This window comes from Ochotona princeps, chromosome 4 (assembly GCF_030435755.1).
Source record: "Ochotona princeps isolate mOchPri1 chromosome 4, mOchPri1.hap1, whole genome shotgun sequence".
In the NCBI taxonomy this organism is placed as follows: Eukaryota; Metazoa; Chordata; class Mammalia; order Lagomorpha; family Ochotonidae; genus Ochotona; species Ochotona princeps.
The window spans coordinates 68,474,032-68,487,652 of record NC_080835.1 but is presented as its reverse complement, the minus strand read 5'-3'; the positions used below and the strand labels follow the sequence as shown (position 1 = coordinate 68,487,652).

At 43.8% G+C, this 13,621-nt stretch overlaps 1 protein-coding gene across 1 annotated transcript in view; it reads right to left on the bottom strand.

Annotated features, from left to right (window-relative positions):
• Positions 1 to 13,621, bottom strand: part of LOC101522123 (protocadherin Fat 3) — a 123,796-nt gene that overhangs the window by 39,598 nt on the left and 70,577 nt on the right. The window contains exons 11-15 of the mRNA XM_036493716.2: positions 13,274 to 13,488; positions 11,569 to 11,706; positions 10,525 to 10,668; positions 7,514 to 7,711; positions 4,086 to 4,884 (exon numbers count right to left, since the gene is read on the bottom strand). Of these exons, the coding sequence (XP_036349609.2) occupies positions 4,086 to 4,884; positions 7,514 to 7,711; positions 10,525 to 10,668; positions 11,569 to 11,706; positions 13,274 to 13,488 (1,494 nt within the window). The remainder of the gene's footprint in view (positions 1 to 4,085; positions 4,885 to 7,513; positions 7,712 to 10,524; positions 10,669 to 11,568; positions 11,707 to 13,273; positions 13,489 to 13,621) is intronic.

Sequence of the window (13,621 nt, the reverse complement as noted above, 5' to 3'; positions counted from 1 at the left end):
TCCATCCCTCCCACCCACCTGATTCTAGGCATCCTTTTAGACCTCTTTCAAGTGCATTTCAGTCTTCTCATAGCACCCGGGCCAAATGCTTGTGACATCACCCTCCCCTCTGGGTGACAATATGGCTGCTGTCTCATTCATCTCTACCTGGCACAGAGCCTTTCCCATGATCAACACTTCACTCATTTCACGAGGAGTCCCAAGCTCCGTTCTGCATGACATGTGTGAATGAAGACTTGACACATCTGGGAGCCTCCTAGTCTTTCCTCCCCGACACATGGGTCTGCAATTCTGGTGTTCTAAGATTTCACTCTCCTAGGTAAACATCTCCTTTATATTATGTTCCTATGTCATATTTCTTAAACGTCTATGGAATCTTTCAAACACAGACTATGAGCACAACCCCACTTGCTGCCACAGCACCCTTTCTTCACTTCCCACTTCTTTAAATTACAGTCAGGTTCATCAAACACTGAATTATACCAAGCAGCCATCATCTCACAGCATCAGAACTTTGTGTCTCTTGAAGTTCTCTTCAAACATGGTACCTGATGTGGCTGGCATTGAATGAGCTAAAATCCAAGGCTGATTTCATTGAGTAACAGCAACTCAGCATTTAGTTAAAGATATTAATGATGATAATTGGACCCAAAAAATCTGCTTGAGAAAAAGATGAATGGAAATTGGGAGGGGTAAATAACATTGAGACCAAATCTGCATAAACATGGCTCCACAGCCCAGAATGGACAACTGACTATTTATCATGCTGATTATTCCTCCAAGCGGTGGGAAAGTCCGTTAATGATCAGTGATCTCCCAGAGTAAACAGATGAGCAGCCAATATGAGCTTGCTGTGCTGAGGCAGGAGGACATATATTGAACTCTTCTCTTTGCAAGTGAATGAGAGGACACCTACAAGTGCCTAATGCTTACATTAACAACTCTTCATGACATTTTTATCTAAAAGGAACCTTAAGAAGATGTGAAAGAGCTATTCCTATTATAACTAAGAGCTTGCCTCCTGAACCTGGACTTCTTTTTATTTCCTTTTTCCTGTTTTTACCCTCCTGTGAGACTTCTCAGGGTGGTTTTCCGATCACCAGTGCTGTCATCTTGGCTATATAAGTGGGCTCCCAGGCTTCATGCTAAGTCTGTTGATCACAGGATGTGGCCTCACCATCCTCAGTGAATGTCCCCAACACAGGAATCTGAGGGAATCTCCACCTCGCTAGAATTATGTTATGAGATTGACGTTCAGTCTGCCAGGAACATGGGGTTGGGTACTCTTATAGAGTCCTTAGCATGGAGGTAACAATTCACATTTAAAAAAGAAAAAGGAACAGCCCCTGCTCTTAAGATGCAGATAATAAAACACTGGCCCAAGGGACCCTATATCGAATTGGCATGCCACTCTCACCAGCTGTGTAGCCCTGGGCAAGGCACATAGCTGCTGCATTTATAAAATGAACATTATCATACATCACCTCCTGGAGACAGGACCAGGCAAGATGACCTTTTGAGCTTCTTTTACCACTAAAATGTGAAATTCTATTTTACAGCTTAATTATAAGATTGGCTTCAAGGTGAGAGAAGGCTGGTAGCACAGCCTGACACTGCCAAGGAAATGCTTGCTTACCAATCAAGTAAGTGCTTGCTTTTCAAACTCACAGTCTGCTCTCTGGCTCTCTGGGAGAGAATCACAAAGATTCAGGGCATTCACTATTTGCCCAGAGTAGCAAGTTTTGTGAGGATTAGAGGTGAGGAGTCCTAGGCATGGGAATTTCCTTGATACATACTGCACTTAAAACCCAGCCCTTCCAACCCCCACAAAATCAGCCCTCTACAATCCCTTCTTTAAGGTAAGTTTGTAAAGCCTTTCCTCCTTGTCCTTTTTGATGAACTTATGCATCCTTGGGGATGGGGCCCATAGGTGGTTTCTGTGTGGAAACATCGCAGAGAGGTTTCCTTTTCGCACAGCAGTGTGTCCTTTTCACTTGCAAGCATTTACTAGAATAGCATCGCAGCAAGAAGAGGCTAAGCTGACTTCCAAACAGCCAGCCTCTAAGGTCAGTGGCTGCATTTTTCTCATTTTAAATCTTCAGTGTCTAGGACACTGCTGCCTCCACAGATTTTGGCGATTCTAGGTAAATATATACACACACACACATATATACAAAACCTGTATATCACACATATAGATGCTTATTAATATGCACATACACCCAATATATTTTCACAGATGAACTATATAATAGAGACTAGCATATTGGGAAACTGAAGACACACTGCAGTATGCATCTCCACTCCCAAATAAAAGAACTCCCAATGAAATTGTTAAATATACCTTGACACTACGATACTTTTCTACCATTGCCTATACCTATAATGCTATGATACACTTAAATAATAGAATGTTGGATTTGTGACTGTTGCTGAAGGACTATATTATTGTAATAATATAGGGGCAATCAGTGTGGGGGAGGGGAGAAAGAGGAGGAGAAAGAGGAGAAGGAGGAGGGATAAAAGGGGAGGTGGAGAGGAGAATCCCTGTACCTACAAAACCGTATCATGGAAAATAATAACTTAAAAAAAAAGAATAAGAAGCAGGGGGAAAAGAGAAGCATGTTCTCACAGTAGGAGGATTAATTAACTGGTATTGTTCTCCTGCAGGGTCTGCCCTGTCCTGTCTGGAATCCTTGGGAACTCTGCTGTGAATCAGTGTGTGGAGGCCCTAGCAGTGCTTTGGGACATAAATCAACTTGCTGCCAGACATCTAGGTAAGGCTTCAGACAGCTGGCACTCATAAATCCTGCATTTTGGTGGCATCTGCCAGAAGTGCATTTTACCTTGCATGGATGCCATGAGTTACTCTGCAACTGATTTACATATTCCACAAGTCTGGACATCACTATGTCTGGCGGATGATTTCACTGATTGCTACAGAATGAATGGCAGGCAGGCATCCTGCTCCTGGAGGAAGGTGTGGTCCCTAGGGCTTCTCTCTGATCAATGCATCATCCAAACTGCAGCCAGGAACTTTTTATAATGGAGGAAGCAGGGGTTCTGCCTGTCCCCAGTTACCTAAAAGGGTTTTTCACCAATGGCCTCCATTCTGGTCAAGGTCTCTTTGCATCAAAGTCACACTTACAAGAAACACTTTAGGTACAATTCTCCTAGAAGGTGACAGCGTGTCCACATGTCAGAGGGAGGAAATGAGAGAGTACGCTTCTGAGTGGTAACTGTGGCAGTGGGACTGTGAATAGCTATAGCCTTTGACCAGTGACGGTCAATGTTCATGGGTCTGCTTACACCAAGCAACAGTAGCTACTTCACCCTCTCTGCTCTGAGGGGGGAATCCATCCCAACTGTGCTCCGAGACATCAGGGCCCCATTTCTCATGATGGCGAATTGAGCTGCCTTTACCCTCTGCCATACATTCCCAACTTGTTTCTCTGCCTCTGGTCTGGTCCCCCCCACTGACTGCCCTCTGTGCATTCCTTCTGAAAGACAGATCTGATCAGTCACTTTCACATTCTAAAATGGCCAGTGGCTCTAACCACGTTGGGATAATTTCTAAATCCCTCATTCTGGCTAATGGCCCTTGTGTGATTACCGGACCTGTTCTCAAGTCTCATTTATCACCACTGCCCACTCCTTTCAGCCAGAGGAAAGCTCTTTCAATTTCCTAGATGCAGTTTCCACTCTCACCCTTAAGCTGTCCTCACACAAGTCTAGAACACTCTCCTACCCCTCCCTGAATGCCTTCGTGAACTTTATCTCAATCTAAAGGATGTCTCATTTAGGAAACCTTTATTTTCACAGGATCGTCCCACAGGATTAGGCTTCTAACAAGTCTCATGACACGGGCTTGCCTGTCTGTGCAGCTCACTAAGCTGCAGTCCCATGGGAATAAGGGCATGAGTTTATCTTGTCTAATCCTATAGTCCCGACATCTGGGCACACAGTAGGTAGTCAATTAAAATGTAATTGAACAGGTGACTATGTGCATGCACTCCAGAAATGGCAATGCAGGCTACTCCTAAGGAATCTAGGAGGTAGAAGGGAACTTTCTAAATGACACTCACCATTACAAGTGCAGCGCACATTCCTGTAGAAACGTGGACACACAAAGCTGAAGCGAGCTGTGCTGTAGGTCATGAGTGCGTGGGAATCCAGGGACAAGCCCTGCTCACAGTGCTGTTCCTGACAATCAAGCCCTGAGCAGTTCTTCTCCAGGATGGCCGAGATGCGCATGACATTTTCCAGGTGTCTTCTGGCATTAGACAGCTTCTGGATCAAATAGGCTGGCTTATAGAACTCACTGCTGTGCATCTCCACTGCAAACAGCATGTCCAGCTGGTTGGTGCCCGCCACAGGCTGGATGCTGATGATGCGCAGGCTGTCCTGCTTCTGAGTGAGCACTGCATTGCGCAGGGTACGTCGAAACCCATGCATGTGTAGCCCCACGAAGTCCTCAGGGGACACGTTCTCAAAGCGGATGGTGACGGTGTTCTGTAGCATCTCATGCACCAGCTGTTCCACATGCACAACCACGTCAATGGGCACCTGAAAGCGGCCATCGCTCACAGACACGTTGAGCACGTACTTGCCACTGTCGAGGCCTCCCAGAGCAATGATCTTTCCATCATGACTGTTGACTTTGAACAAGCTTTTCTGCTCTGATTTCAGGGCAAAGGTGAGCACGTCATACATGTCTTGATCTGTGGCATGGATCTTCCCAATGACCCCACCAGGAAAGTCATCCTCCATGGTGACAATGAAAATTTCCAAGGGGATGGCTGTGGGCTTGTGGATGCTTTCCTCGATGACCCGCACGCGGATGTAGGAGTGAGAAACTTGCTGAGGCCTGCCTGCGTCTTTTGCCTGAAACAACCAAAATCAGGAAAATGTGAGGAACTTAGAAAAAAAATCATTCCAAGAAAAATAGAGTGTGGATATCTGTTTCTTTAACTGCCTTTGATTTTCCTTCTATTCCCTGCCATGATTCTCAGAAGTGCTGAGGAGGCAGATTTAGGTAAGAGGAGTGATTTATCACTTTCAATTCCCATATGTACACCTTGCTATGGACAGTAAAATGTGACAACACAATAAAGCCACTCGGGGTGAACAGGGAAGGAGGATTTGGAGTTCCACCAGATCCAACTTGCACATAACAGGATGCCTTGTTTTCATGTTGGATAGAAACTACAAGCGAAAACCTCATACAGTGGCACTCTCACTTGGAAAAGGAATCTCTGCTCTCTGTTGGAATGAACCAGATGGCACCTTTCTGCACACTGAAGAAAGGTAACACCCTACCCAAGCAGGGCATTACATCAGAGTAAGGCTTGTAATAAAAAGAAGGCACACCGAAGGGAAAAATAGGCATCCTTTAAAAGCCCCCTTTTCTTTCCATGTTAAGAACTGACAGAACAACTATTCTGACACTAGATCTTTACTGTATACCTGCTACATGCATGGCGATCAGTATTAGAGTGTGGGCATACAGGAGATGGGCAGATTCCCCTGGCTGGGTCCACAGGGCAGTTGTCTCAAAATACAGGACTGTTCAGCCTGTGCAGTCAGGTGGGAAATGGAGTGTGGAAGGCTGCAGAAGAGCAGGTGCCTGGGCATCACAAAGACCTGAGTGTGAATCTTGGCTTTGGCACTCATTGCATGTCTGGCTTTGAATGAAGTACTGACCTCCTCTGAGATTTATTTTTTGCATCTTTAATATGATGAAAATAGTAGCATTAACCCCACAGGGTTCTTACACTGTAGAATTAAAAGAGAGTGCACAGTACCAAAAGGCAAACCCATAGGAAGACAGTACGCGACAGAGCCTGCTATTTTATTCTCACCGTCACCATATACTTTAATTAATTGGCTATCTAAACCAGAGGGGCTGAAATGACAAAATAAATGTAGAAGGTGATAAATTTTGCCAAATTACATTGAACTTGAAGTCAAACTGTGGGTGGCCTTAAAATGACTTTATCAGCCAGGCATTTCCCACTCAAATGCCAGAGGCCAGAAGCATGACAGGAAGGAATACAGCTGCCGGGTGTAAGGTAAGAGTAATGAGCTAGTGCAGATTCACTGGAAGGTGAGGCTGTGTAAAGACCCTGGAATCTGCCTTTGGAATGTCCAGGGTCAGTGCTTAGCCTTCAGGCCCTGTTTCCGAGGCCAGGGAAGTCATCCTCAGATAATTTTACTTCGGGATAAACAATAGCAAACTTTTTATAAAGGTCTAGATAACAAGTATTTCTGGCTTCGCAGGCATGATCTCTAATCACTCAACTCCACTCTGACAGTATAGAAGTAGCCAGCAAGCACATGGAAATGAATGGGCAAGGCTGTGCCTGAATCATAGTTTATAAAGAAAAGCTAAGGGCAGAATTTGACACAGGACTTCAGGGAAATGGTAGAATGATGTGAAGTGGGTTTTAAGGTGGCTTACTAGAGAAATTAGGCTGAAGCCAGAGGTCTGACCTCGGAGGCTCCAGTGGCAACAGGGACAAGTCAGTACAAGGAAATGCAATGGCAAAGGGAACACAGTTGATGTACACAGGGACCTTATGAGGGAAGGAAACACAGGCCTTCAAAGTAGTTTAACATATAGGACTTGGAGGAGACAGCTCTTAATGGGGATTCTGAACTCAGGTATCTGCTCTTCAACAAGCAGACAAAATATCCAAAGGAGTATCCTAACTTTTGCGAGAGGATGCTGCAAATCTCTCCTGGCTTTTGAGTACCTGCCTATAGTAAGAAATAAAATCATTTACAAAATATTGTTTGAAGAGTAATGGCAACTCTAGTTATGGATATACTGATAGGCATCAGTCATTAATTTCTCCAAAGAAGTAATATGTGCAACTCAGTTCTGTACAAATATAAAGAATTACTAATGTTTCAGACAGTCAGTGGAATCATCTATCATGAGTCTAGGCTGCTCTGTGGGCAACTGTGGGCAGAAGTCGTCCCCCATGTCACTGATAAGAGTCTAAATCTTTCTCTTGGCAAAGTTCAAACATGGAAATTTTTGGATATTCTCTCATTTCCATCCTCGTTGCATCACTACCACTTCTGCCTTTTTGTCCCATTTCATTTCACACAGGCCATGAAATAGCTCAATGTGATTATGACATTGATCACTATGTTCCCCAGGTAGGATGACGGGGTGGTGGAAAGCACCACGTGTTGACCGATGAGTTGTGTTTAAGGGTCTGTTAGAGCCCTGTGATGCTTAGATCACAGATTTAAGTCCAGAAAACTATTCGCTGGGCATATCCTATAGCAACATCCTTCCCGAACAATGATGCTTGCCTTCCTCCCTGTTCAATTTCACACACAGAAGCCACTTTTATTGGTGTGAAATTGAATCTGAGATTAAAAGGGGAACATTCCTGCATGGTAATGAATTGCATTCACTTGTTTAACAAAAAAACCTAGCCAATGAACAGAGAAACAAGTACAGCAGACAGTATGACACACAGAATGAAGGAGATTGTACCTGGACACACAGTATGTATTCCGGAGACTCCGTGTGCTGGAAGACCACTGCTGACCGTAGGACCCCATGAGGGTCCAACACAAACTCCTCCTCTTCATTTCCCGACAAAATAGAGAAGGAGAAGGGAGGCCCGTTATGAAAGGAATCTCTGTCTGTCACCACCAGCTGCAAGATGCTGGTGCCCACCGGCCTGTTTTCCTGTGCAAAAGAGTGTAGTAAAAAGGAAGACACAATTACATCTCTGCTCATATCTAAAAAATATCCATCGTTACTGGCAGAAATGGCTGTGCCAGGCAACAGTGCTCAACCTCCGGGATTCCTTGTGACACTGGATTCTCTGTGCTTTGTGTTTCCTATCTGTGGCTGCCTTCACACAACTGTGCCTGAGATAATACTCTAAGACCTGGTGATGATGGGTGGGTTCCTAAGGGCCAAGGATGGCGCTGGGAATTCCTTGTATTCCCTCAGGTGACAAAGCCCAGAGTTTACCTGAATACACAGTGCTTGCCAGCCTTGTGGCTGTTGGGATGGCAAGGTGCTTGCTCATACTTGTCATTGTGTCATTATGCCGAGGCCCAGCATTATCACCACATCAAACTTCCTTGTTTTGTGGGGGATTGTGGGTGGGCATGCTGGCAAATTCACAGAAGGCATATGTCAGGTGGGAAATGAGGATACTATTTAAAAGTAAAGTATTTGTAGATTATTGTGCCTAAAAGTTTATACAAATTTTAGATGGAATTTAAGAGGCTAAAATGTGCTTCTCAGTGAAGTCAAAACAGTTAACTTCAGAATCCAGTTTTGCTATTTCTCTAGGTAAGGGAAAGGGAGTAGAATACGTTTCATCTCAAAAATTGATAGAAAGCAAATCCTAAGCTTCATGAGACTCTTTGGAAGCTTTATTTCTGATAGGTGAGTTTTTAGAATCCTTCTGCCTTTTCCCAAACATGGGAACACAAAGACTCACTGTTGCCCCGCTCTGAGTGCAGGGTTATCCTTCCTTTGAAAATTCTGAGCTAAAACCTTCATAGCTTAGGTCCTGGCATCTTTGGCATACTCTGTTTAGACATGGGTGAGTCCAAACCCCAGCCCACGAGTCAGTTTTATTAGTTCAGCACTCCTGATGGCATCAGCGTAAGGATTAAATGGTTTGGGTCACAGAGATGGAGACAGTGATACACTGCATTTGGAGGGCAGGCCCACTCAAGTTTTATGTGCTGAATTAGGCTTATGAAAACCATGTGCTGGGAAAAGAAAGCCATTCCAGGTTGGGAAAGGGGAGGCACATATTTTCTTTGGAGGAGAAAGAGAAAAGGACCTGAATGCCCTTTTTATTTTTCTCTTTCTTTCAAGTGATATTTTGTTCATCACGAACTGGATACCATCCTTCTCTGGAATTAATCCTGCAACTGCCTCTGCTCAGCACAGATCTACTATTTCACACTGGCAACATCCTCAGCGCCACACAAAACAGAAGAGTTATTGATTTGTTTGCTCACTCTATAAAGCTTATTTCCTGCATAGCAGAGCTGAAGTGAGACAATGAACATGAATATGAGAGGCCTTTGGGTCAGCGCCTGAGAAAGAAGACTGTCATAAACCACACACAGGCCAAGGTCCATGGAGAGGGGATCTGGCCCCTGGTGTGGGCCAGGGCTCTCAGCTCTTTCACTCCTGGTTTCTTGTTATGCATTTGAAAGCAGCTTACCAAGTTGATGGATGCATGTCATAAACCTGAACACTGAATAGGCAAGAGCCCATTCTGTCTTGAGGGAGGAACACCCTTGTGGGCAACAGTTCTGGAGACGGCAATGTGAGAGACACAGAGTAGAGGGACACATAGGAGAGAGCAACTGGAACACAGAGCTGCTGCAAGGAAGGCATCAGGGAGGAAAACCAAAATGCCACGAGAGAAGGAACAGGAGTCATTGCTTGCTGTCTAACTGCCTCCAGGCTGAGTCCTGAGCAGCTCAGCAGCTTCAACATGACTATCAATGTCCAGACGTGAGTCTTCACTTCATACTAAAAGGGTTCCCAAGGCCTGGGTTACTCTTGTGTTCCCTTACACTCAGGTCTGAAAGTCCTTGTGGGGAGATTCTGAAGTCCAGCTGTATCAGGTGAAAGCTTCTTTTCCTGGAATATCTGTGCCACTCACAACGAGTATGTCACTCTTTACGTCTTCTCAAGTCCTGTACACTAAGGTATTCCTGGACTGGATTTTCTGATTCTCCTAAAGCTTACAGTTTCTCAAAATGTTGTGGAATAGAAGAAGCTCAGTACCTAGCCCTGCTCTCATAAAACACCTTCTGCAAAAAGGCAAAATAAAACAAAACAGTCCACAAACAGAGTTATGCCCTCAGATGGTGGAACACTACCAGCAGTTATTCTACCCTTCAATCTAATTTTAAAAAGCAGGTGTATTAAAGTGCTAAACAAATTGCATACGGAAGATTAATTTTAATAAATAGCAGCTTTATCTTGATGCCCAATCTTCCTTTGACTGATGAGACGGTTCATCACAATCTCTTTCCCCTGCTAGGAAAGCACAAAAAATTGCAGCCTAATATGTGGAAAAAGAAGATAGAAATTAGTTTCCTTCCTTCCTTCTAACTAACTAACTTACTTCCCTTCTTCCCTCTTTTTACAAAGCACAAATTCAAATCCTGACTCTATCACTCAATAGCTGGATGACCCTGTGTGAACTATTTAATGTCACAGACCTTTACCTTCTTCAAGTATAAAGTAGGCAAACCTACTGTTGCTTATTAAAATGTGCTGGTGATAGAAGATACACATAATCTACCTAACACTGGAAAGAATCCAACCATAATAGCTCTTTATCAACGTTGATCAATTAGTGTGTTAGGAAAAATCAGCTCTTTTCATACCCGTCCTAAGGAAAGATCTGTAAGCCTTATGTGACAGTAACAATAAACCATAGTGAGTGAAGCATAGCACAGGAAGGAGCTAAATGCATTAGGACAAGTAGCTGGCAGGGAAAATTTGCTTACCTGAATCACAGCAGTGTAGTTAGCAGGTGTAAACACTGGGCTGTTGTCATTCACATCAGAAATATCAATGTTGACAGTTGCAGTTGATGACATTGCAGGAATACCACTGTCTGCTGCCTGGACCAGCAGGGAGTATCCAGACACCTGCCAAGCACAGGGAGGTCACAGTACAGGAGTGCAGCACACCCGTCTTTCTGTGCTCACTCACAGAACTGCAGGCTCATATGCTGCCTAGTTCAAGATCAGCCAGTCTTCTCACAAAGTCTCCAGTCAATGGTTTCTCATCCTTGTACTGCTGTCATTTGGGGCCAGATAATTCTTTGCTTTTGGGAGCTGAGCTGTAAATTCTAAGATGTTTGGCAGCTTCCCTGACCTCTGTCAAGTAGGAGCCAGTGTCACCCTTTGCCTTTCCAAACATTGCCTAATGCCTCTTGGTGGACAAAGCCATGACTCTAGGCCTTTGTTCAGCCTAACGGTTGTCACTGTTGATCTGCTTTATTTATCAGTATCAAGAGTTCTGGGGTTTGGAGGATACATCCTCTAGTAGAGTTCATCTGAGCATCACTAATATAACCTACTTTTCTATACTTTTGGTTAAGAAAGGCAATGTTCAGAAACTTCATTTAACTTGCAACACACCAATTCTCAGGACTATTCTGTTTGACCTACATACCTTCTAGTAATCCTTTTTTATCTGCTCACCTAGGGCTAAAGCTATTCATGAAACCAGGGCCCTAGAATCACAACACTGAAAGTATTTTTCTGCTGCATTGTTCTAAGAAAGATTGAAATTCAAACCATCCTGAAAGATACATATTCACCTTTTCTTCGAAATCTCCATAAATGAGAAATTGCCAGCATTTATTCTTGGCAGAAAATTCCTTTAAAGTCTGACCCAAATACTTCATATTGCATTTCAGTCCCTGCATGCTTATTCTACTTCTGTAGAATGGAGAACCTAACAAGTATAGGCAAGACCTGTGACCTGGATTCCAGTGAAGGGGTGAGTGTGGAGGTAAAGCAAGCTGGTCTAAAGGAGCTTACCCGTTCCCTGTCCAGCTTCTTCTTAACTTTCACAAGGCCCAACACAGGATCTACAGCAAATTCATTATCCCGATCTCCATTCACAATGGAAAAACGAATCTGTCCATTGGGCTGGCTGTCTATATCTTCTGCTATTAGCTTCATGGGAAACAACGACAAGACAAAACAGGACATGAGAATCCGAGGAATGGGTATGGCCCTGAGAGTCTTCTCAGCATCTGTTCACCAGTATCAATGATCATGTCCCCAGTAGCAAGGCTGATAAGTTGACTGAAGAGGGGGCAGCACCAGTTCAAAAACCTCCATTGATTTCTGTGAACTTTTATCGATCTATAGCCTCGTGCTTGTGAGGTCAGACTTCTCTCAGGCGCTGAGGCAGGAACGAAGATGGAAGGCGACGCTAACGGATAAGGATGCCTTCATGATTCCTTCCCAAATGTGCAAACAATGGGCAGGCATTCTGTAAACCTCGGAAATCACATATTCCTGAAGCCACAGAGCAAACAAGCTGCCCCTTTAGGTAATGTTGAGATTTATATGGATGGGAAGAGTCAGGTTGCTCTGTCATCAGCAGAGCTGTAGCCACCAGCAATGTGGTGTTTTGGAAAATGGCCCTGAGAGGAGTTGGATGAAAAGGATCTGTCCAGCATGGAGATGGCAAAGGATGTGACTTCACTGTTTCCAAAATGCAATCTGACCTAAGAAGACTTGAGTCCTCACTACACATGGCTTGTTCTCTTCCCCAAAACAGCTCCAACCAATCACTCTAAATTACACTGTTACACTCTGTATGTATTGATGGCACTTATCCCTAGCCAGCTAATAACTTTATTATGAATTGATAAATCAGTGAACTATATATATTTATGGGGTACAGAAGGCTATGATTTATGAGCATAAACAATTAAATCAAGTTGATTAACATATCCATCAGACAGTGGTTTTATTATGAGTACATTTTAAATCTGTTTTAGTGGTTTTGAAATCAACAATACACTATTATTAACTACATTCACTATAGAGCAAATTGATTTAAATAAATGTGGAAACTTATTCCTTCTAACTACCCAATAACTTATCATCTAAGTTACTCAAATCATCATCAGAAGTTTATTCTATGGGCTGTTTTGTTTCTTCAAAAAATATGCATTCCTGAGAAAAAAGTGATTATCAGTCACTTTTTAAAAATGATTTATCCATTTTCACTGGAAAGCCAGCTCTAGAGAGAGAAGAAGAGACAGAAAGATCCTACATCTGCTGTTTCACTCTGCAAATGGCCACAATGGCTGGAGCTGAGCCCATCTGAAGCCAGGAGCCAGGAGCTTCCTCTAGGCCTCCCATGCAGGTGCAGGGTCATCCTTTACTGCTTTCCCAGGCCACAAAGAGTGACCTGGGTGGGAAGAGGAGCAGCTGAGACATGAACCTGTGCCCACATGGAATACCAGTAGATGCAAGGAGAGGATCCCAGCCACTAAACGTGCAGGCCCTATTAGTCACTTTTACCATACAAATTAATCCATCATACTCATTCTAATGTAGAAGCTGAATAGGAATCACTGGAAGATAGGTACTTAACTAGCCTTCTTGCAGACACAAGGACACTGCAGGGGTGCAGCCTGAATACAGTCCTGGACAGACGTGGCTTGCTTCTTTACTCTGTTGAGGATGATTACTGACAGTCATTTGGCTACCTCCCAGCACCTACCAAAATGACAGAGTCCCCCACAGAGGCATCTTCACTGATGACAGCACTGTAGACATCTTGGCTGAACTGGGGAGCATTGTCATTCACATCCGTGAGGTTGATGCTGACCGTGGTTGCAGCACTGAGAGCTGGGGTGCCTCCATCTTTGGCTTCCACCACAAGGTAAAACCTTTTACATAATTCATAGTCTAGGACATCAGAGACAGAAATACTCCCTATGAAAAAAAAGGGGGGTGACTTTATTTGATTTGGAAAAACATTGATCAATCATTTCATAGTTGTGGCAATATTTACAACATCATCTCCAGCCAAGGATTTTAGGTATTCTGGAATTTACTTATTTAATGC